General features: G+C 52.1%; 13 protein-coding genes across 13 annotated transcripts; 6 read left to right on the forward strand and 7 right to left on the reverse strand.

The window, feature by feature from the left end:
• Positions 1 to 1,626: 1,626 nt before the first annotated feature.
• LTS14_002311 (uncharacterized protein) lies at positions 1,627 to 2,166 on the forward strand (the record flags this gene model as incomplete). Its single annotated transcript, XM_064835017.1, has 2 exons — positions 1,627 to 1,934; positions 1,992 to 2,166. 2 exons carry the CDS (start codon positions 1,627 to 1,629, stop codon positions 2,164 to 2,166), a joined length of 483 nt encoding a protein of 160 aa, XP_064696952.1.
• Positions 2,167 to 4,401: 2,235 nt separating this feature from the next.
• Positions 4,402 to 5,227, reverse strand: LTS14_002312 (uncharacterized protein; the record flags this gene model as incomplete). The annotated part of the gene is made up of 2 exons (XM_064835018.1): positions 4,402 to 5,049; positions 5,102 to 5,227. The coding sequence occupies 2 exons, from the start codon at positions 5,225 to 5,227 to the stop codon at positions 4,402 to 4,404; spliced, it is 774 nt and encodes a 257-aa protein (XP_064696953.1).
• Positions 5,228 to 5,415: 188 nt separating this feature from the next.
• On the forward strand, positions 5,416 to 7,833 carry OCT1 (Mitochondrial intermediate peptidase; the record flags this gene model as incomplete). The annotated part of the gene is made up of 1 exon (XM_064835019.1): positions 5,416 to 7,833. One exon carries the CDS (start codon positions 5,416 to 5,418, stop codon positions 7,831 to 7,833), a length of 2,418 nt encoding a protein of 805 aa, XP_064696954.1.
• A 604-nt stretch (positions 7,834 to 8,437) lies between these two features.
• LTS14_002314 (uncharacterized protein) lies at positions 8,438 to 11,109 on the forward strand (the record flags this gene model as incomplete). Its single annotated transcript, XM_064835020.1, has 2 exons — positions 8,438 to 10,795; positions 10,852 to 11,109. 2 exons carry the CDS (start codon positions 8,438 to 8,440, stop codon positions 11,107 to 11,109), a joined length of 2,616 nt encoding a protein of 871 aa, XP_064696955.1.
• A 28-nt stretch (positions 11,110 to 11,137) lies between these two features.
• LTS14_002315 (uncharacterized protein) lies at positions 11,138 to 12,199 on the reverse strand (the record flags this gene model as incomplete). Its single annotated transcript, XM_064835021.1, has 3 exons — positions 11,138 to 11,682; positions 11,735 to 11,757; positions 11,811 to 12,199. 3 exons carry the CDS (start codon positions 12,197 to 12,199, stop codon positions 11,138 to 11,140), a joined length of 957 nt encoding a protein of 318 aa, XP_064696956.1.
• Positions 12,200 to 12,587: 388 nt separating this feature from the next.
• LTS14_002316 (uncharacterized protein) lies at positions 12,588 to 13,418 on the forward strand (the record flags this gene model as incomplete). Its single annotated transcript, XM_064835022.1, has 4 exons — positions 12,588 to 12,608; positions 12,668 to 12,827; positions 12,892 to 13,330; positions 13,388 to 13,418. 4 exons carry the CDS (start codon positions 12,588 to 12,590, stop codon positions 13,416 to 13,418), a joined length of 651 nt encoding a protein of 216 aa, XP_064696957.1.
• A 66-nt stretch (positions 13,419 to 13,484) lies between these two features.
• LTS14_002317 (uncharacterized protein) lies at positions 13,485 to 14,599 on the reverse strand (the record flags this gene model as incomplete). Its single annotated transcript, XM_064835023.1, has 2 exons — positions 13,485 to 14,448; positions 14,499 to 14,599. 2 exons carry the CDS (start codon positions 14,597 to 14,599, stop codon positions 13,485 to 13,487), a joined length of 1,065 nt encoding a protein of 354 aa, XP_064696958.1.
• Positions 14,600 to 14,979: 380 nt separating this feature from the next.
• LTS14_002318 (uncharacterized protein) lies at positions 14,980 to 15,438 on the reverse strand (the record flags this gene model as incomplete). The annotated part of the gene is made up of 1 exon (XM_064835024.1): positions 14,980 to 15,438. The coding sequence occupies one exon, from the start codon at positions 15,436 to 15,438 to the stop codon at positions 14,980 to 14,982; it is 459 nt and encodes a 152-aa protein (XP_064696959.1).
• Positions 15,439 to 16,115: 677 nt separating this feature from the next.
• Positions 16,116 to 17,234, forward strand: PTP1 (tyrosine protein phosphatase 1; the record flags this gene model as incomplete). The annotated part of the gene is made up of 2 exons (XM_064835025.1): positions 16,116 to 17,156; positions 17,208 to 17,234. 2 exons carry the CDS (start codon positions 16,116 to 16,118, stop codon positions 17,232 to 17,234), a joined length of 1,068 nt encoding a protein of 355 aa, XP_064696960.1.
• A 412-nt stretch (positions 17,235 to 17,646) lies between these two features.
• Positions 17,647 to 18,537, reverse strand: LTS14_002320 (uncharacterized protein; the record flags this gene model as incomplete). The annotated part of the gene is made up of 1 exon (XM_064835026.1): positions 17,647 to 18,537. The coding sequence occupies one exon, from the start codon at positions 18,535 to 18,537 to the stop codon at positions 17,647 to 17,649; it is 891 nt and encodes a 296-aa protein (XP_064696961.1).
• A 414-nt stretch (positions 18,538 to 18,951) lies between these two features.
• On the reverse strand, positions 18,952 to 20,635 carry LTS14_002321 (uncharacterized protein; the record flags this gene model as incomplete). Its single annotated transcript, XM_064835027.1, has 3 exons — positions 18,952 to 19,659; positions 19,718 to 20,268; positions 20,317 to 20,635. 3 exons carry the CDS (start codon positions 20,633 to 20,635, stop codon positions 18,952 to 18,954), a joined length of 1,578 nt encoding a protein of 525 aa, XP_064696962.1.
• A 1,672-nt stretch (positions 20,636 to 22,307) lies between these two features.
• Positions 22,308 to 22,756, forward strand: LTS14_002322 (uncharacterized protein; the record flags this gene model as incomplete). The annotated part of the gene is made up of 1 exon (XM_064835028.1): positions 22,308 to 22,756. A coding segment is annotated over one exon (449 nt), but the record flags the coding sequence as incomplete, so codon positions are not given.
• Positions 22,757 to 23,321: 565 nt separating this feature from the next.
• On the reverse strand, positions 23,322 to 25,224 carry LTS14_002323 (uncharacterized protein; the record flags this gene model as incomplete). The annotated part of the gene is made up of 4 exons (XM_064835029.1): positions 23,322 to 23,388; positions 23,442 to 23,472; positions 23,522 to 24,497; positions 24,547 to 25,224. The coding sequence occupies 4 exons, from the start codon at positions 25,222 to 25,224 to the stop codon at positions 23,322 to 23,324; spliced, it is 1,752 nt and encodes a 583-aa protein (XP_064696964.1).
• Between the last annotated feature and the right edge of the window lie 699 nt (positions 25,225 to 25,923).

Here is a 25,923-nt window from a genome sequence, read left to right on the forward strand (position 1 = left end):
GATTTTAGAACTCTCTAACCCTAACTCTACTCCTTTTTTTTTTTTAAACTTAGAATAATCTACTAATCCTAAATAAGTAATTATTATAGTAATATTATTATAAATATACTTTAGTAGGTCTAAGATCGCTATAGGAAGTAGGATCTTAACTACCTCTTTAACGCTGCCGACGAAGAAGCTATAAAGGACCTTACAAATTATAGAGGCGTCGGACCAAAATGTGCCTTTGTTATTGTAGGATAGTGCCTGAAACGAAACCTATTTACTGTCGATACGCACGTATTTCGCTTCGCAGGACTCTAGGGATGGATCCCGGCGATATCCAATCGCGAGACCGCGCAGGCACAGAAGTTTGACCTACAATTCCTGCTTATCGCTCACGGAAGGACTTGTCCTGCATGTCATGGCGGTAGCAGGAACGGACAGAAGTATGAGGCTCGAGAAAAGATGATAGCTATGTAGAGATTCGGTTCTAGAGCAATTGAATAGGCGTGGTCCTGGGGATGTGACTAGGACTTTTACTACACCACCCTTTAAGTCCGAGTACATCCGGCTAGACTGCATCCCAGCTTTACACGGATTTGCATAGACTGAATCCAAAGTTGGGCTGCCTCCGTTCTCTCGTGAGGAAATCACGCTGTTCCCGACAGAGCCATGTCTCATCGTTCGCTATACTACGACGCTCAAGCTTTTACACGTCCTTGTCTGCGATCTCGATTAGTTGCACGCCATAGAGCAATGTCGGCACTCTATAGGCTTTGCAGTCGCATCGATAGAGATGCACTACTGCATGGCACTACCGTTCCTGAACCTTGGCGTTATGCAATGCATGTAGACGATAGAACACGCATGAACTCAAAAGATATTCGATGCACGTGGGCGATCACTTCGTTCCAGGCACGACATGCATATGCTGCCCTCTCGGACCACAAGTCCGCGCTAGGTTAAACCCACATACACCTTGCCGAACACCTATGCAATCCACATATGCATGAGATGCCGAACTCGCTAGCTCAATTGATCCAGCGACTTGACTTCGACTCTTGACTAGGGACTGGCTGATCCTTTGGCATCTAATGCTCCTAAGCACCCCCAACGCTCATGTTGGAGCTGATTCGCAGGAATTTACCACGTTCGCCGATCGCAACACATACATTGGCACCGCCATAATACGCCATTCGCACGAAGACACTTCTTCGCGGAGCCACCTAAGTCATGCAAAGGCTACCCCACTAGCACAACTCTCGACGATCATGTTCGCTCACCGACCGGATGAACAATCCAGAGGCGCCAGAGCTAGAACGATGGAGACTAACAGGTGCAGCTGATGTGGAACAGCATCCTCGCAATGGTGGAGGACAAGGCGAGAGGTGTCTTGGTATTTGACATCAGCTCGGCCAGGAGCAGGCAATGCGCTGCGGAAACGCAGAATCCAATGTTCCAGCCATGCAGCAAAGTGGACAGGCCTATGGAGATATTGGGACAACTCCGTACGATGGCCAGGTATAAAGATGAGTACCTCGCTCGAAGAAGGTCCTACTGTCATTCATCTTCTGCCCTCACAACAGTTACTCATCCTTCCTGTTCGTCAACCAAGTCTCCGTACCAACAGCTACATCACTCATCATGTCGCCGGCACTCACCACCATGCTCGCCTCCCTGGCTCTCGTCGCGTCCGCTGCCGCGCTCCCAGGCAATGGCTGGGGCGACAACAACAATGGTTGGGCTCCAGCTCCTGCTCCGATCGTCTACCCCAACGCCACGGTCACTCTCTACAAGGAGCTTTCCTGTGCAGCGGGCTCTGAGGTAGCTGGCACGCCGTTCGAGCTCAAGTCTGGTGCATGCATGGACGACCCATCAGGCTCTACCTATATCTCGGCCAACATCTGTCTCGATGGCGCCGTTCCGAAAGGTTATGAGTGCAAGGCCATCTTGTAAGACCTGATATGCTTCATGCTCGAGAAGCGTTCTCGCTGACAAGACTTTTGCAGGTACTCTGATCCGGGCTGTGCAGGTGCTGGTACTGCGACAGCACGGCTTGCCAAAGACCAAGGAGTGTGCTACCTGAAGCTTACTGCGAGCTCTTTGCAGCAGGCGAACACTGTTGGTGGCAAGAGTGTTGGACTTGTTTGTCCAGCGCTTGCAGATGGTTCGACTATTGCTTAGATGTAGTTCTAGCGGATCGGGTCTCTCGTAGGTGGATGTACGCCGTCGCAAAGACGATAGGAGGCAATTCTATATCAAGCAGCATACGAGCTATGTCGTGAAAAGACTCCGCGCCTTTCGAAATCCATAGTACACGGGTGTGGTCACTAAGTCATTACAGCGTCCTGCCATAATCTACGTCCGGTCTCGCTTACTATGTGCCCGGAGTCATATCTATATAAGCAAGGCAACTTCGAACCATATCTCACAATACTTGCATGTCTCACTCACTTAAAGGAACAGTCCGTAGGATACCCCACCGCCTGGTCTTCGATCGTGTGTACGTAAAGCGGTTCTAAAGCTTTTATAGTTACTATAATTTTCGATGATATAGTTCACGGCGGGCTAATGACAGGCCCGTGGCCATTTCATTGCATACAACAAGTTCCACAAACTACTGGCTGATGATATCGCGGCACAAACCGCACTTCAATCGTGCAACCAGCTTCAAGCTGCGCTTGACTAGATCCCCGTCAACAAGAGCCACCGCTGTCGTCGCTAGAGAGCCACCATTATGCCCACCATGCCAAATAATGACGCCCAAGATAGCACGTGATTCTTCTGTCCTGCACCATCTCGCGACGATGCTGCATTAGCCTCTGCGGTCGCTGCTGAGGGTGGTCGCCAGCCAGAAGCGACTGACGTGGAGACTATGCGCGAGGAGCCTGAGATTAAGCTCGAGATTCGAGCATAGTGATCCGTAGACGAACGTCCACCGCCATACACTATTGAGCGACCGGCATATGACTGTGCCGTGTATGAGGGCGATGGAGACACGTAATAGGAGGTCAGCACTTGAATAATCCAAACCCTCGCACTGCTCTCCAATCGGACAACATGCCCAATAGTCTTCCACATCATCGAACACGCAAGTTGAGGACGTCGGACAGTAGTTCCCATATGGACAACAACTGGCCGCCAGTGGCATTAAATACAATTCCACACGCAACTCTAGATAAGCCGCAAGTCAAGCCACCGCTGCTGACACCAGTAGAGGAAGTAGCGTACGAGATCGAGGATGTTGAGTAGGTGTCTACCCCTCTGCTACTCATAGCTGTCGATGCCGTGCTGGTGAATGACGTGCTCGCATAGTCGGTACCAGTGGCCGTCCTAGTCGAGCTTAACTCTCCAGGTGGATACGCATAGCATGACCATCCGCTGATACCATCCAACGGTTTGTAGCAGCCAGCTAGGCCAACATCGTTGCACTACGTGAAACGAATTGCCAAGTCGAGCTTTATTGCGCTGATCATGGGGCGCACATGGTGGCCAATGTAGGATGGCTCAAGGAAACTATAACCTTTGCGCGCGATGGTGCATGCGGCAGGCTTCGAGACCAGAAGGATGACGTTCGTTACGACGTCTCTGCTATTGGCTTGGCCGAGGAGCTTGACGAGAACGTATACCTGCCAGGTCTACAACACCCATAGATGTCACTCCTCGTACCCTCCTCACTAGTGCTCTCAGCAATGCCACAGTCGAAGGCCTTCTAGGTGGTAGTCTACACGAGATTTAAGCGTCGGCCCTAACGTCGGAGATTCCTTCGATCGATTAGCAAGTTGTGGCTTAATGCCTAATCTGAAATATTCAAAACACAGAAAGCAGTCTTTGACAGCCAGGCGGACCCAATCGCCTATCGTTCAGCATCACAGGCAGATCAACCTTCATTACAGGTAGCACGTCCATAGAGACCGCTCCAGAGGCTGACTTCCTCGATTAGCAGGTTTCTGGTAAGCGTAGGATTTCGACAAAGTGATTCATAACAGACATCTGGTAATCCTGGACTCATCTGACGTCGAGAAGCGTCCCGATCACTGCGTTCGGAGCTATGGGTCGAAAGCATCCTGCTGAGCAAGATGGCCTTGGATGAGGAACCCACGTCTAAGCGCATAGAGAGCAGTCCTTGAGAAGCTCGGACAGAAATCGACGGGCGTGTGGTCGCAGAGATCTTGCAATTGCCGGATGAACCAGAAACATGGTGCAGCGTCTTTGGGCACAATTACTCCACACGGCTGCAAGGCACTCTCCAGCCAAGCGAGTATCCTATGTTGCAACACGGATGACGTACGTACGTTCATCCCACATTCCAAAGAGAAGGATCCTCAACTACACCAGGTGCTGTACAATAGTAGCTTAGAACTCTAGGCGGGATTTCGATATCGTACAACTCTGTGCCCCTCTGTCTTCACCTCGTACTTAACGGCCTTTCTTCACCCAGTCCTGCACAGCCTCCGTGACACCCTGCACCCTCTCTTCCGCCATCGCCAATCCCATCTGGCTATGAGCCTTGCCAGTCTCGAGGAAATGCCTCACGCCTTGGCTTATCCGCACATGATTATCCGCCACAACGGGAAAGCGCTTTTCATAGTCCCACACCAAGTTGCCCACATTCTGCGTTGTTCTTGGTACGACGTAGTTGGCAGTGGTTACGCCGGTGATTATTGGTGTGACGAATCGAATGAGAATGTTGCGATTCCGACTTATGATGGAGCCAGCCATGGCAGCCACGAGCACGTAGATGCCACCAGGCAGTAGCTTCTCGTTGCTTTCTTTCGGCGGTGCTAGCGAGGCAATGGTAGAGGTGAAGTTGTGCTCGGCAGACATGAAGCGATCCATCCCGCCATTGACCGCGTCCTCGCTTCGCACCGCCCATCGGTGCAGTAGAAGTCGGCCGCGCTTGAGCTCGTTCGCTAGTCGATCAGTCGGCGATGGTCGGCGTGGTGTGGTCGCCGAGGGCTCATCTTGAGGCTTGTCAGTTATGCCGGAGGCAGGAGGAGGTGTAGTGGCTGCGATCTCGCGGACGGAGGGGATGGAGGGAGCGTCGTAGATTGGTTTTCGGATGCGCTAGAGGTTCGTCAGAACACGTCCCAATACTCATGCGGATGTTCTCGCTCACAATCTCCCGAATAGGGTCCGCGATAGGCTGGTCGGCGTGGGCGGACGTTTTCGGCAGAACAACAAAGCCCGTAGTCAAAGCTGCCAGGGGAATGACATGCTGCCGGAGCAGCGGTTGGAAGGCCATTTGTGGCGTCAGGCGACCGCAATGGCAGGAATCGAATCGTCTGGGGAGCTTGAAGTAGTCTCCTTCCGCGCAGCTGTTTCCTATCACAACTTTAGGCTTTCGGCTGTTGCGGACCGAACCCTATACCGCGTGAGCTTTCACGTGCTCCGTCGACTAGCTCATGCTCATCTCTCCTCTTTGCATGTACAATGCTCAAGAGGCTACAGCGAGCGGGCTGGACATGTCCGCAATGTGCAAGTCATCAATCAAAGGTTACAAGACGATGCCTGGTCACTACGAGCAATGCCAAAGGCAGTGGAGCCGCTGCGGCAAAAGCTGTTGGCGAAGAGTATCAACCTGTTACGAAAGCAGCGCCTGGAATAGCACACGATGATCGAACTTTGAGACAGATATTTGACTCGCCACATACATGGAAAGAATTCAGTACCAAGGCCAAACATCGCTATGGAGGAAAGAGCGCCGGACTGTTCCAGAACCGATACCTCACACGACCAGACGGATTTCAGGACTTTGCTGCAGTCACTTTGGTGAAGTGCAAACGTATCGTGGAGAAGGTGCTTGGCTATCGGTCGGTAGGCGAGTTGCGAAGGGTGGCAAGAGACCTTGATCGGCTGAGTGATCTGCTATGTCGTGTCATCGACTTGAGTGATTTCGTCCGATCCGTCCATCCGGACAGGAAGGTGCAGGCTGCTGCGAGTCAGGCATACAGCTCCATGTTCGAGTACATGAATGTGCTGAACACGACCACTGGACTCAATGATCAATTGAAGAGGGCAGCTGCGATACCAGAAATCTACGATTCATGGAGTGAAGAAGAGCGAACAGTAGCGGCCATCCTAATCAAAGACTTCTCCAAGTCAGCCATCGACCTAGAAGAGACCGATAGACAGGCCTTCGTCAACATCTCGAATGAGATCGCAGAAGTCGGTAATGCATTCGTTGAGAACATGGAGGCAGCGACGCCATCGTTACAATTCGAAAGCAGTAGGATGAAAGGCATGGATCCGATGTTTGTACGGCAGATGACGAGATGGGGTTCGGTGGCACTACCAACCATTGGCATGCCAGCGATCATGGCGATGAGAAGCGTGGAGGACCCCGAGACAAGACGAGAGATATACATGGCGAATCGAGCATCATCACGAGTGAGCCTGCAACGGCTAGAACAGCTCCTCAAACGAAGAGCGGAGATCGCGAAGCTGGGCGGCTACGAGAGCTATGCGCATATGACTCTGACGGATAAGATGGCACAATCACCAGAAGCCGTGACATCATTTCTGGATGCGCTCGCGAAGGAGAATGCTCCCCGAGCTAAGGAGGAGCTCAGGGAATTGTTGGAGCTGAAAAGCGGCGATGCTCGAGCAGGCAACTTTCCAGCAGAGATCAATGCATGGGACAGGGACTATTACACATCCCAAGTCATGTCCTCTATGCGATCCAAGACCCGCGCACCAGACTTTCTCTCTGCATACTTTTCTCTCGGTACAGTAATGCAAGGTCTTTCACGCCTCTTCCACCGTCTGTATGGCATTCGACTTGTACCTCGCGAGACACTACCAGGCGAGACTTGGAACTCAGACGTTCGGCGTTTAGACGTGATCGACGACCAAGAAGGCCATATAGCAGTGATTTATTGCGATTTGTTCGAACGACCTGGGAAAAGCCCGAACCCTGCTCATTTCACTCTTCGTTGCTCGAGGAAGATCAGCGAAGAGGAGATGCAGGAAGCGGCAGAGCTCTCGTCACAGACAGGAGCGATATTCAACACAGCGCAAGAAGCAGCCAATGACGGCCTAGCCACGAACTTTAGCCCTCGAGACGGCCACGCACTATATCAGCTTCCCACAATAGCTCTCATTTGCGACTTTGCACTCGCGCCAGCTTCGTCAGATCGACCAACCCTCCTCACCGTCCGCGAACTCACCACGCTTTTTCATGAGATGGGCCACGCTCTTCACTCGATCTGCGGCCGTACAGCCTTACAGAATGTAAGCGGGACACGTTGTGCGACGGACTTTGCCGAACTCCCATCCGTCTTGATGGAGAACTTCGCCTCGGCGCCAGAAGTCCTAGCACTATATGCCCGGCATTGGGAGACCGATGCGCCACTCGATTGCGACCGAATCCGTGAGCGCGTGGATGTGGAGAAGAGGATGCAGGGGGCTGAGATCGAAGGGCAGGTTTTGCTTGGGATGCTCGATCAGGTCTATCATTCTTCTCGTCCACTCAAGTGGAAAGAGGGTGGGACGGGTGCGGAAAGTACGACGCTGTATCACGATATCTGGAGACAATATTCTGCCGTCCCTGAACCCGCCGGAACAAGCTGGCAGGGCTTTTTCGGGCACCTATACGGCTACGGCGCAACGTACTACTCCTATCTGTTCGATCGCGCTATTAGTGGGAAGATATGGAGGGATGTCTTCCAGCGCTCACAGGGCGGGGCGATAGACCCTCGGTCGGGTGAGAGGTTCCGAGAGGAGGTACTACGCCATGGTGGTGGGAGGGATGGATGGCAATGTGTAGGTGGTGTGTTGGGTAGGGACGAGCTGAAGGCAGGTGGGAGAGAGGCTATGGAGGAAGTGGGGAGGTGGGGCGTCCATAGTTGACAAATTGGCGAAATGGGAAGCTCATCCTCCGTGGCACCCAATCGCAGTATCGTCACTCTGCTCGACTCCTGACTCATTGTTGTACTTACAATCTTAGTCTCATCCTTGCAACCCCACGCATGGAGCTTAACCTAGATCGTAAAGTCGTGCTGACTGATGTGCCGTCGAAAAGTGGGCCCACGGGTCTCATCATCTGGATGTGACTTTGATAGACAGCGACATTATTGCATACCGAGGTCTGAATACGTGAACGGGCCGAACGACACGCTGCTCTCTCACGTTGTCGAGACAGGTGTCTACTACAGCGTCTCTTCCGTGGAGTGCCAAGGACGAATCAAAGCTCGGTAATCCAGGCCGGAGCGGACGTACGATAATCGTCCACGAGGCAGCAGTGATCTCACGTCTCTCTCGAGATGAGGACTTAGAACACTAGAACTGACCTCTCCTACGGCCGGCTCTCGCGAATTTCGTTCTTCGACATTGAGAGTGGTTTCCGACAGATCTGTCATTAGGCTGGTTATATCTGCAGAGCTTACTCTCCGTCCTGAACAAGAGCATTCGGCCGTAAGGCACGATTCTATGATCCGGCGACAGCTTCGCTGCCATGGCTGATTCGTGGATGTATCAACCGCTGTCCGCACAATTCGGGCAGCCTATCGAACAGGAGACTAAGACATTGGAAACACCACCCACTTTCGCCCCAGCAGCAGCTACGAGTCCTGGCCTCTCCGCACTACGGGACAACAGCTCCCCGGCTGAGATTGCCAGGACGGCTGCAGCGCATAGAGTCCGGCGGCGTAACAGAGTTATCAATTCCTGTCTGGAATGTCGCCGCCGGAAGCTCAAGTGCGACAAGCTCGCCCCGTGCACGAACTGCGTTCGCTTCAAGCGGGACTGCCTGTATCTCGCTCCTTCTCTAGACTCACTGAGCCAGGCTAAGCTAGCTGATATGAAGGAGAAGATGGGCGCTCTAGAGAAGAACCTCGAACGCGAGGTAGCTGGTCGCACACCCGTTAAGCCGCATATCGGCGGTGCTAATGTGACGAGGAGTCCACTGCTTGAAAACCACACACATGTCGACGCGGAGGAAGAAGACGAAGTGGATGGTGACGACGAGGATGTGTTGGAGCCCACTCCGCTTGCTTCGCTCGATAACACGTATGAGGACGGCGGCGACGACGAGTTGATGGACCTCGGTGTACAGATGGGTAAGATGCGCATCTCTGAGCGTATTGGAGGGTGGGTGCGGCCGAAGTTGGTTGATGAGCTCAATGACACGCTCAAGGATGTCACTGCCGGCAAATCTCGATGGTCGAACACAACGGTCGCCAATGACCATCGCGAGGTCAATCCCGAAGGAGCAAAGATACAAGCCAGCCCGAAGAGCTATATAGGTCCTGGACCTGACTACATTGCTCCAGCGTCAAGTTTCTTCTTCCCAGGCACAAACATGAACACGAGTATGCTGGACTATCTTCCATCTCAAACAGCTTCGGATCAGCTGATAGCACGATACTTCGCAGCTGTACATCCGGTCTGCCGTGCAGTGCACCGCCAAACATTTGAGGCACAATACTCATTATTTTGGGGCCAAGTGAACTCTCGATCAGAACCAGCCCGTGCCATTCAGGCCGTCATGTTCGCCGCTATGTTCTCTGCGGCAGTCAGTCTAGACGACGTACAGGCGGCGCGAACATTTGGGACATCGAGAGCAGCGCTGATCGATAGCTTCCGCTCTGCGACCGAGATGGCGTTGGCCAAGGCGAACTTCCTACGCACCACCCGAGTCGATGTCATGCAGGCTTTCGTCATGTACTTGATACCATTGGTGCGGGCTGAGGTCTCGCGTGCACACTCCGCGCTTGTTGGAACTGCGATCCGGCTTGCAGAGTGTATGGGGTTGCACAGGGATGGCAGCTTGTATTCCATGAGTCCCGTGGAAGTTCATGTACGCCGCCTAATCTGGCATCAACTATGCTTTCTGGATCTGCGCACGTGCGAGGCAACAGGGCCACGGCCACAGATCAGACCGGGAGACTACGACACCAAGCTTCCTCTCAACGTGGATGACTTGGACTTCCTTTCCAATACGCCGCCGACAGAGGACGAGCCATACTGGACAGACGCCACGATAATTCGAATCAGGGCCGAATATGTTGAGCTTCGCCGCCAAACGTGGTTCGATGTAGTACAAATCGACAAGAAGAAAAAGTCCCTAACATCCTCCGTCATCAAAACGCAGAAAGTCTGGAAGTCCATGACTGAGCACTACTTCCCAATGATGGACGCTGACAATCCGCTTCATACTCTGGGAAGACACATCCTTACCCTTGGTATACAAGGCTGTTTCTTGCAATTACTACACAGATACCTTTTCAGTGCCGTCCAGCGTATGCCAGATCGACTTCGACAGATATTGATTGAAGCGGGCCTGACACAAATGGAGAACGCCATTGCGCTCGAGACAAACCCACAATTGGCAATCTGGTCATGGTATCGCGGCGCTTTCAATCAATACCACAGCGCCCTTCTGCTGATGATTGAGGTGTATGCATATCCGATGCGCAAGGATGCCCCTAAGATCTGGAAATGCCTGGACTACATCTTCGACATCCCACCGCATCTTACGCCGAAGCAAAAAGCGGAGCTGGTCATCACAGATTTACGCGACCGTATGGAAGTCTACCACCAACTGCGAAAATTGAAGGCTACGACACAGATGGAGGAGAGGGTGAGCTCGCTTAACAAATCATCTGTGCTTCAAGGTTGGGATGTGGATGGTAAGACAAAAGCGCCACCGGCCGCAGATACCAGCTTCAATATGCCGCCGCTGAACTTCAGTCCCCCACCTGTGGAGCGGACCGACTCAACCAGCGGTGATAGTAGGCACAACAGTGCAGTACCTGGAGCCCTTGGAGGTGGTGGAGACGTGGCAATGCACGGTCTAGAAGACATTGATTGGGTAAGGCGCTTTCACAATGAGTTTTGTGGTTCCAACTCTGCTAACAAGCTATCTAGGCTGAGTGGGACAAGTACTTCCCGATCGAACAAAACACTGGTGAACTAAACCTCGAGGAGTACGATATGTCTACTTTCAACGGCGGTTTGAGTGGCCCACCTCTCGACCCTTCAGTATTTGCTGCTGCGGCAGCAGTAACGACCGATTCTACGCAGCCACTGCCAGAGGATCTCGGTGACATCAGCTTCACGCCTACCTTCTACCCCAATATGTCGATGCGTACAGGTGGGAGTCAAGGATACCCAGGATTCCGATGATTGTTTAGCCACGCTCTTCTTCGTGCGCTCATGCGCCTGGGGGAGAGCCGAGCTCATTTTGATATAAGCCTGATGCGGCGACTTCCGCACACCACAACTTCCACGGCCGCTCAGCACTCGATTGGAGCGCAGTACCAGCCTCTTTAGCTTCGCGCTCGCTGAGGTACTTGATGTCTTCATGCTTCGCAGGCCCCGTTTCCTTCTCACCACCGCCAAAACGCTCGCCGACAAGGCCAACATTGTACGACCCCTGCATCATAAGAGCAGTCGTCTGGACTCTAGCATTGGTGCACGTATACACAGCCCGGAACACCGCTTCTTGTACGGTAGAGCCGAGACATGTGAAGCCATGGCCACGCATTAGCACTGTGGGACTTGACGGAAATTCCGGCACTTGGGTTGGCTGGGATGTGACGAAGCTTCGGATCAGGCTGGTGCCTTTCGAGATCATGGTCGATGGATGGAAGCCTAGTGCTAGACCTGCGCCAAGGTGTTCGTTGTTGACGAGAAGCGAGTGAACATTGTCAGATGATTTATAATGCTGCTGAATGTCATAGATCGGGCATTGTGCGCCTGGATCTCGATCAGCAAGGTAGACAGGATATATACGACAAGGAGACGATACCCATGACACCACCCATATGGAACCTAGACGAGAATCAGCTCATCCTCTCCTCCGCTCAAACATGCCCACCACTTACACAGGTCTCAAAGGAATACTACTAATGCCAAACGGTATCACCACCTCGGGATGTCCATGGATGACGGCATGCACACCCGTATACCGCTTGTAGATCTCACTATGTATGAAGCGCTCAACATAGCCTTTTGGTGCATCAGGATTCACTGGCGAGGCGTCCGCGACTCGGTATTCTTCAAGGTCCTCACGACATGATACCAGGGCCGGAGCAAGTGATTTTGAGATGAAGAATGTCTCCGGGTTCTGTGGGTTCCTTGCACTGATGTGGCCGTAGGCGTCCACGACATTGTGGTAGTGTAGAATGTGGTTGGCCACTATTAGAGTGCTGAAGAAGTCCTTTGATGCTGGTGTTGATGCTCGAAGGAGAGCGGAGCGCTGATGATCGGCCATAACTGTGGTAGATTTATTTGGTGTTTGACGGGCAAGGATGAAGTTGTATTATATTGTCCGCATTTACCATCGTCTTTCGATCGCTGACGGACATCAAAGAGCTGAGGCCGACAGCATTTCGAGCTCCTCGTCCAAGCTATGTGAGCTGTCGTCATGGTCTGCGTAGTGGGGCCTTCGTGAGAGCTCTCGACCAAGAGACCGAGGTATGGAACAGAATGACAGTCGCTATCGTGATCACAAAGACGATCTGTCATCATCGTAATCTTGTCAGAGTAATAGACCTCGAAGTACTTGTGGTATCTCGTGGACGCGACAAGACTTGATTATACGCGACTGACGGAGTGAAGACCTGACATACAGTAAAGACAGCCATAACATTTCGCTGAACATGCCTACGACTGAGATTGCAGTAAGCAGATGATACATGAGAAAACGTAGTCGTGACATTCTGTTGACTATGACCTATAGGTCTTCCCACTCAAGGCCGGTGCAAACATAGGCGACCCAGACAACCATGCCTCCCCCGTCGTCAATGACACCCTCGACACCTTGAAGACCATCGATGGCATGCAACAAATCAATTTTGGCATGCAAATGGAAGACCAATCCCAGTTCCAGCTGATGGTCAGTAAGTGTCAAGTCTACATCCACCGACCCGGTCTAAACGAACAAAGATTGACACCGTCTCAAAGCCTGGGACAAATACGACTCCCACATGACCTTCACGAAAACGAACACCTATGGCCCCTTCCTGAACAAATTCCTCAAAATCGTCGACGGCGAACCCTCAATGATGCACGCGGACTTCCAACCCGAAGGCGCCATCAACAAAGCTTTCGCAGCTCCAGCGACCGAAATCGCCACCTTCTACTTCGATGGCGAGCCGCCATCAAACTACCTCGAGGATGTCGAAAAGTGCACCAAGATCATCGAGAAGGAAGCCGATGGGTTCTTGGGCGCGGCTGTAGGTATCACTTACGAGACGCTGGAGAAGGAGGGCGTTAAGGGCAAGGCTGCTGTGCTTGCTGTTGGGTGGCAAAGCAAGGAGGCGCATATGGCGTTTCGGGAGACGCAGTGCTTCAAGGACAACATCCACCTTTTGAGAGGAGGAGCCAAGAAGATCACCATGTGGTAAGTCCAAGCAGATTGATGTGGAGGTGGAAGGACTCTCACTAATTGCTTTCGCAGGCACGTGCAGTTCATGGAATACCAGGGCTAAGATCAAGGAAGCACCAGTAGAGCTCAGAAGAGTAGATCGTGCGGTGTACTCACTTGCATATATAGCCTACATGAAAGCTCGACCCTTACTCAGCCCCTCCTCATCCACGCTCAGCGCAAGCTTTCCCATAACACCTCCCGCTTCAACCTGCTCATGAGCCTTCCTCACCCCTTCCAAGGTCAAAGGCATAGTCTGCTGAAGATGGCACTTCACGATCCCATCGTCGAGCAACTTAGCCAGATCCTTCAAGATCAAGCCGTGCGACTCCAGCTGCACACGATAATACGGCTTCGTGCCTATCAGTGCCCACACGAACGTCAGACTCTTCGCCATCCATTCGGTCCCGTACATCGGGATCTCTTTGGTCTGGACGATACTACAAACTTTACCAGAGGGTGCGCAGATCGCTGCTGCGTCGGCGATATATTTATCGCTTGGCGTGTGCGTGATGAAGATGTATTTGATTGATGTGGCGAGGTCGAGGTCGTGGATTTGCTTGATGATATCTTCTCGGTGGTTAACGGTATGTGTGGCGCCCAATTCTGTGCTGAAAGCTGTTGTCTCCTCACGACTTGTAGTAGTGACCACAACCGGTAGTTTCAACACAAAGCGTGCGATCTGTGAGGCCACGGACCCTACGCCGCCGCTGCCATTGATAATGAGGATGCCAGCGTCTTCACCTTTTCTGATCTCCATGCGTTCGACTATGGCTTCCCAGGCAGTGATCCAGGTCAACGGCATGGCAGCTGCTTGCGCCATGCTAAGAGTCTTCGGCTTGTGTGCAACACTACGGCTGTCAACGAGTTGGTACTCTGCATTGCTGCCATGTCGTATCGGCGATCCGGAGTAAAAGACTTTGTCTCCTTTCTTGAAACCTTGAGCATCGAGACCAATGCCCTCTACGGTACCTGCGCCATCGAAGCCGATGACCTGAGGGAGTTCCGGAGCACGTTCGAAATAGTCTGGGTAGTCGTCGTATACTCCGGCGCGAACTTTCGTGTCGACTGGATTGACCGAGCATGCTTCTACTCTTCGTTACATGTCAGACATGATACACATGTAGCTGGAGTTCGTGCTCACTTGATGAGAAGGTCATGTCCTCGTGGTGCCCCAGGATGCTCAAGTTCGGTGGCAATCAGCTTTTCGACCGGTCCGTACTCAGCGACTGCTATAGCCCTCATCTTTGAATCAAATCTCCTGGCCTCGTGTTTATCAGTTGAGCTATTCTCCAGTCTGAGTTCCTCAGAAAATGACCATGCCAACATCCTTGTCGACCGACGTCAGCACTTATGCTCACTATGATGCATCCGATCATCATGTTTCCATCGGGTCTGCAAGGCATCCAAACACGTACAATCTAACAATTGCCTCGCAAGACGTTGCCAGAATCTCTGATGCTTCCGAGTCCTGATCCTAAGGGTTTGTACAATCCGCTGTGCTGTATATGCCATGCGTTATCGAAGTTGCATGGACCAATTCATGCCCGGTGGTCGAAAAACGTCAACATCCAGGCACATGTCCAAGCTGGAGGAGACGGTGGATTTGCAGTATCGCATCCAATTCAGGGCTTCTTATTTCCTCCTCCCATCTGCTGCCTCAGAGCATCTGTATACTCGTTGAGGAAACCCTGCTTCGGTGGCTGCGTCGCACTCTGCTGCGCATCCTTCCACGCCGCCTCAGCATTCATCTCATCGACATATGCTGCCTTCCGCTCAACCTGACTCTTCACCCCTCCGTGTCCCATAGCTCTACTGTCCATGTTCACACCCGCCTGCCCGCTGCCACCATTTATGCTTTTCGTCTCGTTCCCCAGCTGGGTTTTGATTTCTTCGAAGAAATGACCAACGAGACCAGACTGTCCGGGCTGATCTATCTTCGTGCCTCCCATCTCTTCGGGTGGTATGCCATGCCGTATGCGATGCACGTTCTTTGCCACCTTCTCGACTTGCCGGTGGAACGTTGGACTGTGGAGGAGCGCCTGGACCATATAGGCCTCTAATACACGAAGCCAAGGTGCCATTTTGGCGCCGATTGTGCTCAATGCATACAGTGTCTCTGATGTAGAGCTATCGAGGCATCTAGAATTGATCGCACAGGTGAGCCAGAGACCATGAATCGCATTCCGCTGACCAAGTAGACGGTACAATATGCTTTGGCCCTGCATATCTTGCTGCCGTCACGAAAGGAGCACAGACACTTCTGAGTCGAGCGCTTGTTTCAGAAATGTAGCCAGTGAAGTCATCGCAGCGATTTCGAGATTCCTAGTCCTACGCGCCTGGCGAGGGACTGAGGGTCTGTCAAGTAGCAAGCGACATTGCCTTCGATTTGTATTCATCTTTTGCTTCTCCCATTCACCTACTTCGCATCTTTCAGTTTGCTGCTGCCACACGAATAAGGAAGGCACAGTAGCAGAGCTCGTGACTCGTGCATCTAACTACCGCGTTCGAGACACGCATTCATAGTTCGCCCAAACATAGCCTGAGGCAACGGACGAAGGCGAACTAAAGACAAAAAAGCATACAATCTACTCGGCTTGCCCACGAACCAGTCGACAAGACGTTCAACAGACACCTTCGTCGCATGGGCGCCAAAATCGAGACGCTATCGAATAAACCCATCCGCCTTGGCCCTTCGCCTGCCGCATGCGCTCGCTCGCGTGAAACCACTTCTGCACCTACCCGAAACGACTCCACAGCCATGAGCGCCTCAATCAACACCACCACCAAACCCCTCCAACTCCCTGTCTTCCTCCGCCAATCCAAAGCCGACATCCATGCCAAATTCGTCGACCTCGAATGGCAACAACGCGATCGTCTCCTCCAAGGCACCAAACAACCACTCAAACCCACAGACCCGCAATCAAAATGGTCGCGGCTACAAGGCGACAGTATCGCGATCCGGAATCGCTACTTGAACGTTGAGCCGTTCGCTGAGAACAGGATAAAACTTAACGTGCCTGATGATGCCAACAACTACATCAATGCCAGCCCGATTCAGTTGGGAAAGAGAAAGTACATCGCCACGCAAGGCCCGAAAGATACAAGCGTGAACCATTTCTATCGCATGGTTGCGGCAGAGGTCAAGAGTCCGGTGGTTGTGGTCATGTTGACGCAGACACATGAGGCTGGCCGCGAGAAGTGCTTTCAGTACTATCCGCTTTCCGCTGAGGAATCGCCGCTAGTGATTGGGAGGGATCTAGACGTCAACGATGGTTTTCAAGGGGAGGTGATACTGGACCAGGTGCTTGAGGATCCAACGACGAGGAGCGAGGTTCGGAGGTTGAGATTAAGGACGACACAGAGTAGCATGCAACCAAAGCACGAAGAAAAGGAGATCCGCCACCTTCTCTTCTCCGGCTGGCCCGACTTCCTGATTCCCGAAGGCGACGACCGTGAAGCGCTCGTCGAACTCATTCGTCTTTCCAACACGCTGAACCGCACATCATCAAGCAATACATCCACAAACACGATCGCCTCCTCAGCAGCATCCGACTTCGCCTCAACGGACCAGGATAATCCACGCATCATCCACTGTTCCGCTGGTGTAGGCAGGAGCGGGACGTTTATCGCGCTCGACTACCTCCTCAGCTTGATGTACGCGGGTGAGCTGGACAACGTACCTTACGAAAAGGATCTGGTGGCCGATACCGTCGATCTGCTGAGACAACAACGTATGATGATGGTGCAGGGCGAGTCGCAATTTCATTTCGTCTATGATGTACTACGGGAGAAGATGATGGTAAGGCTAGCTGAGATGCAAGTGAACGGAAATGGTAATAGCGACGCACAGGGTGGTGCGGCTGCGCCTAAGGCTTAGTATGGGTACTGTGTACGACTAGGCTACTGTCATGCGACAAACGAGATCACGAAACAAAGGCGGTCAAATGAGTGATGCGTGAGATGTGTGTTGGTGAGCGATGTTAGCGTAGCGCGGTGTTCTTGCATAGATTGTTGTCAACCGAGATAGTGTAGTAATCACAATGCAAAGACGTCCGCGATGCTCTTGACCCTGAAGGTCTGTCACTTGGCAAAATTTCCTTCGCCTGTAGGCATTTCTCCTGCATCCATGTCATTAGAGCTGTTAGCTTCTAGTTGGTATACGAGCAAGAGGAACTGCACAAGTACGATCTAGGGAGCTGAGTCGAACTTGATTCTGATTCATACCTCGTATACACACTATATAAACACCTTGACCGTTTAGTTACATCACCATCTTTCATTTCTTACGTTTACTCATAGAAAACTAGACATCTGACCTCAATACTCTGCCTTCCTGGTGCATCCTTGGGCGTATTCGGATCAATAAAAGCCGTATGCGGCGTCCGAACCGCCAACCCCTTCTTCCCCATCGGCATCCCCTCTCCAAAAGAATCAAAGCACTTAAGCAACATAACCTCATCAGGCGTCATATCCTTCATGTAGTAGAACTTGTGGTGCTCGTTGGCAGCCACACCCATGGTCTCGCCTTTGACCTCGTACCCCTCGATTGAGGAGGCAGAGTTGGGATCCGGAAGCTTTTCCTTCCCGCGATCGTCGTCGTCGTGGACGCTGTCGGCGCGCTTGGGGTACATCAGATCTAGAGGGATGAAGTCGGTAGGGGTGGTTGATCGCCAATCAACGACCGCAAGTGGGAAGTCCGAAGCCGGGTTCTCGATTGGTCGCCAGACGTTGATGATTTGATAGCGGCCCTTCAAAAGCTCTTCCGCTTCATTTTCTGGCAGATGTCGGCGAACTCGTACCTCCGCTGCACCAGGTGTCTGATCAACATGGACCTGCTGGACAGGTTGGCGCGGGGCGTCTTTCTGTCGTCGGCGGATAGTGTGATCGAAAATGACGACTTTCTTGATACCGGACAACTGCTTGCGTAGCATAGACTCTACTTCAGGGTAGTAGTCGCTCCTTACCACTGCATCATCTGTGAAGCTCTTCTCTTTCGCTGGGTCGTTGTAGACTGCGAAGCCTGAATTGTTGGTATCGAAGGAGGTTTCATTGCCGCGGATGTTGTGGACTAGGCGGTCGTAATCTTTGAGTTGGAAGGAAGAGCCAGGGCCGTCGACTTTAGTCCAAGGCTTTCCAGAGTAGGTTGAGGTGTCGATGTGCTTGAAGATTGTTGTAGTCATCTTGGCTCGTTGTATGACTGAGACAGGTCGTACTATGTTGGATGCTGTGACTTTTGCAATCCGTTGGCAGAAGAATGGTTCTCTTGCTAACATTCAGATGTCGTATCTTGGGTTGGAAAATACAGAAGCAATGAATGTGTCAATGTGTCAATGGTGATCGACGACGATCGAAGTGTTTATATTTGCGTCATTTCTCCGAACCAAAGGCGAGTGGCGCCGGATATAACGAAGATGACATGAGCCAGATGATGCCATTCTGAATGTCATTTCAAAGCATATAGAAGACGTGCTCCATCTGGTAGAGGATGGGTAAGATGGTGTGAATCGGTGTGGCTAACTTTTCTCGAACCATTGCATTGATACAGCCCATGTTGCGCGATGTTGAAGCTTCTCAACGCTAGTTAATGATATGCACTACTCCTTCGGCACAACTACCTCTTGCTTCCTGAGCGATGCCTTGACAGGATGTGGGTCGGCAAAGATCTCATCAATCTCTTCAAGCGATCTCCCTTTCGTCTCAACGAAGAAGAGATATATGAACAATATGCCGACAGCATCAATAACGAGGTACAAGAAATAGAACTTCCATTGAGCGTTCGTTATGCCCACAGGTGCAGCATATGTGTTGATGAACGAGACAATGTTGAGCCAAAGTCCCGACATGGCCAAGCCTTTGCCTCTAGCGTTGTAGGCCAAGACCTCTGCAGGGTACAAAGCTTGACATGGCGTCCATACGAACGCAAAGGCGAAGAGGAAGACGTAGACGAAGGCAATGCCAGTCAGTCCCAGGTGGGGGTTGGTATGCTGGAGCGCCGTACAGATGATCACCATCAGCACGCAGAAGCTGCAGATGCTGCTCGATGCCATGAGCATCGGCCGACGCCCGGCCTTGTCGATGAAGCGGACACCTAAAAGCACCGCAACGGTCATGACTGGGCTTTGTAGCGCGTTCATGAGCAGCTGCTGGTTTATCGACGTGAACCCAGCCACTTTCGCCATTAATGGCATGTAGTACGATGTCGGCGGAAGGTCGATCTGGCCGAAGAACCCGACGCACAGCACCAGGAACATGCGATGTCTGGCGCCACGGCTGTTGAACAGTTCTCGGTAATCCCACCAGCGCTAGCAGAGTCAGTCAGCATAAGCATGGAGGACTCGTGATGCACATATGAACCGATACCTTGTCACTACCGCTAGTATCGATAGCGTTCCTCATCTCGTCCATCTCGATCTGTACGAGGTAGTGTCCAGGATCTCCTTCACCGTGATACTTCGTGAGTATACTACGTGCCTCATGCTCTCGACCACGACTCATCAACCAGCGAGGAGACTCGGGTAAGAACCACACAAAAGCCAGGACAATAACGCAGGGACATGCTTGAGTTGCCATGGGTAAGCGCCAGTTGAGCTCGCCCTTGGAGTCGTTCACAAGCCCATACTCCAACCAGGTGCTGACTATTGCGCCAATGAAGTAACAACCGTTGTACAAGCCCATCATGACACCTCGATAGGCGGGGTGCGAGATCTCGACTGTATAGGCCTGCGCGCTAGGTCCGAGCATGACAGATCCTACTCCGAGCACGATGCGTCCAACGATCATATCGCGACGCTGTGAAGCTGCGGCTTGCACGACGGTTCCTATAACAACGATGATGTTGGCGACCGCCATGCCGATGCGCCGGCCGAAGGTATCCGTGAGCGGACCCGCAACGAAGCTGCCAAGGACATTGCCTATTCAACGTCAGTACTTTCAAGGTGTCCAACGGCGCGCCAGCGGACCTAGAATGTACAGAGCGGCCAAGAAACCTTGACTGGCAGCAACATCTGTGCCGAATCTTGACTGGAAGTCCGGAAGCGCAGAGACGCCGCCGAAGGTATTGCCATCGAAACCATTGGCAGCGCTGTTCATGAAGGCCACAAACAAGATCGGATAGAGCATCAAAAGTCCTTTCGAAAGAGGCGAAGGCTTATTTTGTGCAACTGCGGCCGCAAATCGAGAGTCCTGGACCGCTTTGACCTCATATTCGGTCTCGTTCTTGAGTGCAGGATGTATGTCCTCACTGTGTAGAGCTGTGCTGTGTTCATCCTTGGAGTCCATCTCGAGTAGTGGTTGCGGCTGACAGAGATGAGGATGTGCTTGCTAGTGCTTGTGTTCAAGCATGGAGCAAGTCGGGTGCGGTAGAGCCTTTAGTATGCCTCTCGTGCTGCTGCAAAGGAGATGAGGTGATGTTGCATGCCACCTGCCCAAACACCCACGGAGCAAGTGTCTCCCCGCTATAGTCCTGCATCGTGCAGATCTGGCTATGTGCCAGCCGCGAAGCTGTGTGTTAGTCTTGTGATGAAGCGCATTGCACTGCATCTAGCAGTCTCGTCCACACCCATGGTGCATCCGCTCGCTATGTCAGTAAAATCAGATGTTCAGCGACATGGCTATCGACCAGCGCCGACACGGCTGCTCGATACAGACTCGGACAAGGAAACACCTTTAAAGCAATGGTAGCCACGGTGGTGATCGTTGCGAAGTAGCGCTGCACACCATCCTGTGGGACTATGTGCCGTGTCAGCAACCCCGCCTTGACTGCATACAGACAGTGAAGCTGGCATGATGGAGGATGACGATGCTGAGGCCCTTGAGAAGGTAACATGAATGCAGCTTTGTCTAGAACTCCTGATAAATGCTCGCCAAGGTCAGCGATCGGGCTCGGGCATGACTAATAAAAGTCTGTAATCTCCCATTGTCATTTATTCTCCTTCATGCCACAGCCCGTCCCTATTTGATCTATCGTCAAGAATCACGCAAGTCTTTCTATGCCTACCACGTACATCCTCTCTGCCTCAAAGACTTCTCATATATGCGGAATGCCATCATGCCACTCATCCTCGATTATGGCCGTTCTTCCATCTCGCCGCGTGACGGCCAGGTGCTAGTAGCTACAGCTACAAAGGTCAGCAGAGACATTTTCACGTGTAATGCCAATAACACCTCTACTTTTGTCTAGCAAAACAGCGTAGAGACGATCCCCTGGCGAATGGCAAGGCCGGCATGCATTCGATACTGGTCCTAACGCACGACATCGTGACAGTGGCAGGCCCAGTACAGCAGGGATCGTTTTATGCCCACATCAACTATTGCGAGAGACTACGGCATATCGTCTGTTCCAAGCTTCCGCACTTCACGGCTGGCACGAGTACGAAAAGCATGTGGAGATGGAGCTTTGCAAGACGACGATGAGTCAAGACTAACCGTTCAGGTCGTCATCGAGGAATTGGACTTGCGTCCGCTTATCACTTCAGCCAGCACGAAATACTAGGCACGTCCTTCTACTCTGGAGGGTTGAGGGGGTGGTCGAAGACTATTGGATTGTCTTCGTGGCGTGGGACCTAAGGCTTATCATTTGAGCATCGTGAACGAGGTGTATTTGCCTAGATGTCGGATTGACTACCGTATATAAGACGCAGTGGTCTCGCAAACAACTACAGACGATCTTACGAAGAACCAATCCCCAAGAACTCCGACAGCATTGCTACCCCATCTGTTTCTCCTCATGTTTCAAGGCTCCTGATACAAGGTAGTGTATTCAGATGAATCGAACACTATCTGGAAAGGGTTCTCACATGTGCACAGCTGCTTCGTTTACGCGAACTACTACACTACATACGTCAAACTCACCAAACTCGCATCTCGGCTACAAGCCATATACGATCTCCCTTGCTGAAGATGGCCGCAGCAGCCCAGACTCAATCTCGCTACGACAGCATCGTTCGTATAGACCATGTTACCAACTTAAGCCACGACAGCCCTCATGTGGCATATGGGCAGTTCCCAGACCACGAGTGGTATTCTGTCGACGACAATGGGAACAGGACAATTACCCGTGGCTCATTTGGTGGCTGGTTCTGGAAAGGCGATGAGGTCAAACTTCACCTCGGGCAAAACGAACGCAAGATTATACCATTTGCGCACTTTCGCTCGATCAACCGCCACTATCTTCACAACATTATTAGAGAGACTAGTATGAGCACCGCCCCGAAAGACATAGCTCTATCGGCTAAAAAGGAGAGGTCGGCAACTACTGCTGCCGCTGAAGACGAAAATGTGACTCTCTTCGCGAAATCGTTGAGGTCGAGGATGATCAGCGCACAGCATGAGACGATGCGAGTCTGCCATGAATCTGAGATATATGCCGCAAGCGCGTACAGCTATGAGTTCTATGACTAGACCTGACTCGCAAGAGTATACGATGGCAGTGATGTCCGATTCATGAAGGATAGATCGAGACAGAGGGTGCACTGTATGCGGATAGATCCTGCAAGTACAAGCCGAACCTTCCTGTTGCTGCGGCTTCTTTCGCCAGGGCGGCTTGTCTTTGTGTTTCCCTTACTTCGTAGTCCCCGAACGGTTCCTGATACATGTCTACCGAGGGCATTATCCTCACTGGCGTACTTAACTCCATTCTCACATTTGTCATATTGCTCGAGGCCAGGAGTGTGTCGTGCGATCTGGACTGCATGGCAACTTCCTTTCCGGGCCTCGACGCATGAAACGAACCAGACTTTAAAAGCGTGAGTTCATAAGACGACAGGAAGAACGATCTGGCGGGTAAACAGGGAACCCTCGTCAAGGAGCTCCGACAGCGGCCTGAGTATGGTGTAGAGCTTGGACGTCAGCCAAATAAACGACTGTGAAGGGTAATCGTGTCCTGACGTGTGCTGGTGCATGCGTAGAACAAGGATTGACAGGTGACATTAGCGGTACGACGCTTGTCTACACTATAGCCGAATGTCTAATGATACTCGTTCTTATCTGCGTTCACATCATTCTCGAGGAAGATCTCTATCTTGTTGTTCATTCTGGATCGAATGTCAGCATGGATCGTTGAAGCAATTATGATATAGCAGCTTACTTTGGTCCAATGTCCACTGTGAAAAGACATGCTACACTTCATCAGCCACAGCACTCATCCTTCAAGAGCACTGCACATACCAATGATTCCAACAATACCAAAGGAGAGCGATGATAACGCTGTAGTCCGGAGGCCAATGACATAACATTGCTGGAATGCTGCCGCCGCTGCGCCTATCATTTCTGTTGTTGCACCAGGTATCTTGGCCAAGGCTTCAGCACCGAGCGGTAGTGCTGTAAGGATTGCAATCGCTTGCTCTGCGGTCGCACCAGCCGCCTCTGCTGCTGGTAGTACCAACTTCACCGCATGGCTCTTGACCGAGTTCGAAAGGATAGTGGTGTATACGCTGATCGCAACGGCGCCTCCTGCGAAGCGTGCCACGCCAGCCAGGCCGCCGGAGATGCCCAGCTCGACCTGGTCTACTCCGAATTGGATGAAAGCAATGCTGAGATATTGTGCCCATCCGAAACCAGTCATCGCAAGGAAGACGAAAGCCATCATCATACCCTTTCGCTCTGGAGTAGCAAGTGCCAATAAAGCTCCGAAAACTACCATGACGGCAACGCTTCCAGTGAGTGTCCACTTCCAGTGACCTATCTTGGTGCCAAACAGAGTAAGGAGCACTGCACCAAAGACCAGACCCAGGTTCTGTGGCAAAGTCATGATGATGGCATACTGGAAGGTGGTAGTAGCTGTCGTGAAAAGCGTTGCAATCTGCGTCGGATAGATGACGTTGATCGCATAGTAGAACATTGTCACCACAAAGCCAGCCACAAATGGCGCCGTTAGATCTCTTCCCTTGTTGCGTAAGAAGACGTGGGTGGGAGTAAGCGGCTGCTTCAGCGGGGCGAAGGTCTCATACAGGGCGAAGACAAGCATAAGGCCAAACCCAGCCACAAGCGTTCCGATCACGCGCGGATCGCTAGATGGGAGAGTGGTCGTGTATACGATACCCGTAAGTATGAGTGTAGTCGACGTAATGAACATGATCGCTCCACCATAATCCAGTTGACGCATCGCTTGGCCAAATGCAAGGCCACGAGGGTGCTTTGGAGGCTGGGAGATGTTCAGTAAGACTTATCTCTGAGACCCAAACGGCACTTACGAAATAGTAGAGTACAAGACCGACGAAAGAGAAGAAGACTGCAATGGCTGGAGCATAAAAGAGCCATCTCCAGGCCTCCCCATGCTGGATGGCGAAGCGTCCGGCAACAGGCCCGACCACGACCGCGAAGTATACGCCGATATCAGCCAGCACGATAGCAGAATGTCGCCATTTGTTTGGTAGAAGCTCAGGAAGAGCAAAGGCAGCCAATTGAGCATTGCCGCCACCAAACCCGATGAAGGCGAAAGCTGCTATGGCAGCAGTGTTGTTCTTCGCCGTACCGCCAATGATGAAGCCGATGAACATAAGCATATTGCCTGCAATGATAAACCATCGCCTGCCGAAGAGATCCGAGTTTGCACCACAGACCATAAATGCGATGGTGACGGTCATGGTGTATATGGAAATGTACCAAGCAGACTTCGTTGCATCACCCAGCTGGGTCGCGATTACAGCCTGTGCCGCCGCCGCTGAAGGGACGATCCAGAAGGAGATGCCGTAGGACAGTGCCAGAATCCATATTACGCACCACGTCTTCCAGGTAACGACATATTCTTCATCACTTTGTGGTATGTAGTGCGCAGTCTTGTCATGAGATACAACCGAATTACCGCGGTCGTCATTCTCCAGGTCTCGCTCCATCAGATCGGCGTGAGGTTTGACGGTATTTGAAGCCATCACAATAGACGGGTGGCAGGCCGAGTAGGCGTTCCAAGAGTAGCCGCTGCACACGCTTCGAGCAAAAGCTTCGAGGCTGCGAGATACGCTTATATAGCTTCGGCGGCGACAGAGATCCGCCAGCTTGTACGCATGTCCACTGCCGAAGATTATCAACGGGTGATCTTCTCCTGTGGCAGACGAAGTGCCAGATATGGCAGCTGACAACACTCTACATCTTAGGCTTCGATATCGAAAGAGTTGCGGCTCAGACTAGCAGAAGGGTCGTCAAGAGGGACCAATGATCGCGCCTCGGCCAGCAGTACCTCACGTAGTTTATCGCAAAACCTCATGCGACTGTGCATGTAGTGAGATAGGAAGTCTGACACCTACTGCATCCGCATCCCCGCAAATGCATACCTACCGAGAGTACACCTGCGGTTGCGGGAAATGAATTCCGGAGCTGAAGCTAGGCACAGATACCAACAAGGTGCATGTAGGTTAAGCGATAACTGCCAGTTCGAAAGTTCGAGAGGACTCTTGCTTGCGGTTTAGTAGTGGCCCGCCCAAATGGTTCGCATCAGGAACGGGTCGAATATAGTCGCATCAATACTGCTGACATGAGCATGAGAGCTCAGTACATGAAGCGACCTTGTGATACAGCGCTAGCCTTCCCAAACAGAAGGCAGCAAAAGCCATTTCAACGTGTGCGGCCGAGCA

This window comes from Recurvomyces mirabilis, assembly GCF_035927965.1.
Source record: "Recurvomyces mirabilis strain CCFEE 5264 chromosome Unknown scaffold_5, whole genome shotgun sequence".
Lineage (NCBI taxonomy): Eukaryota > Fungi > Ascomycota > Dothideomycetes > Mycosphaerellales > Teratosphaeriaceae > Recurvomyces > Recurvomyces mirabilis.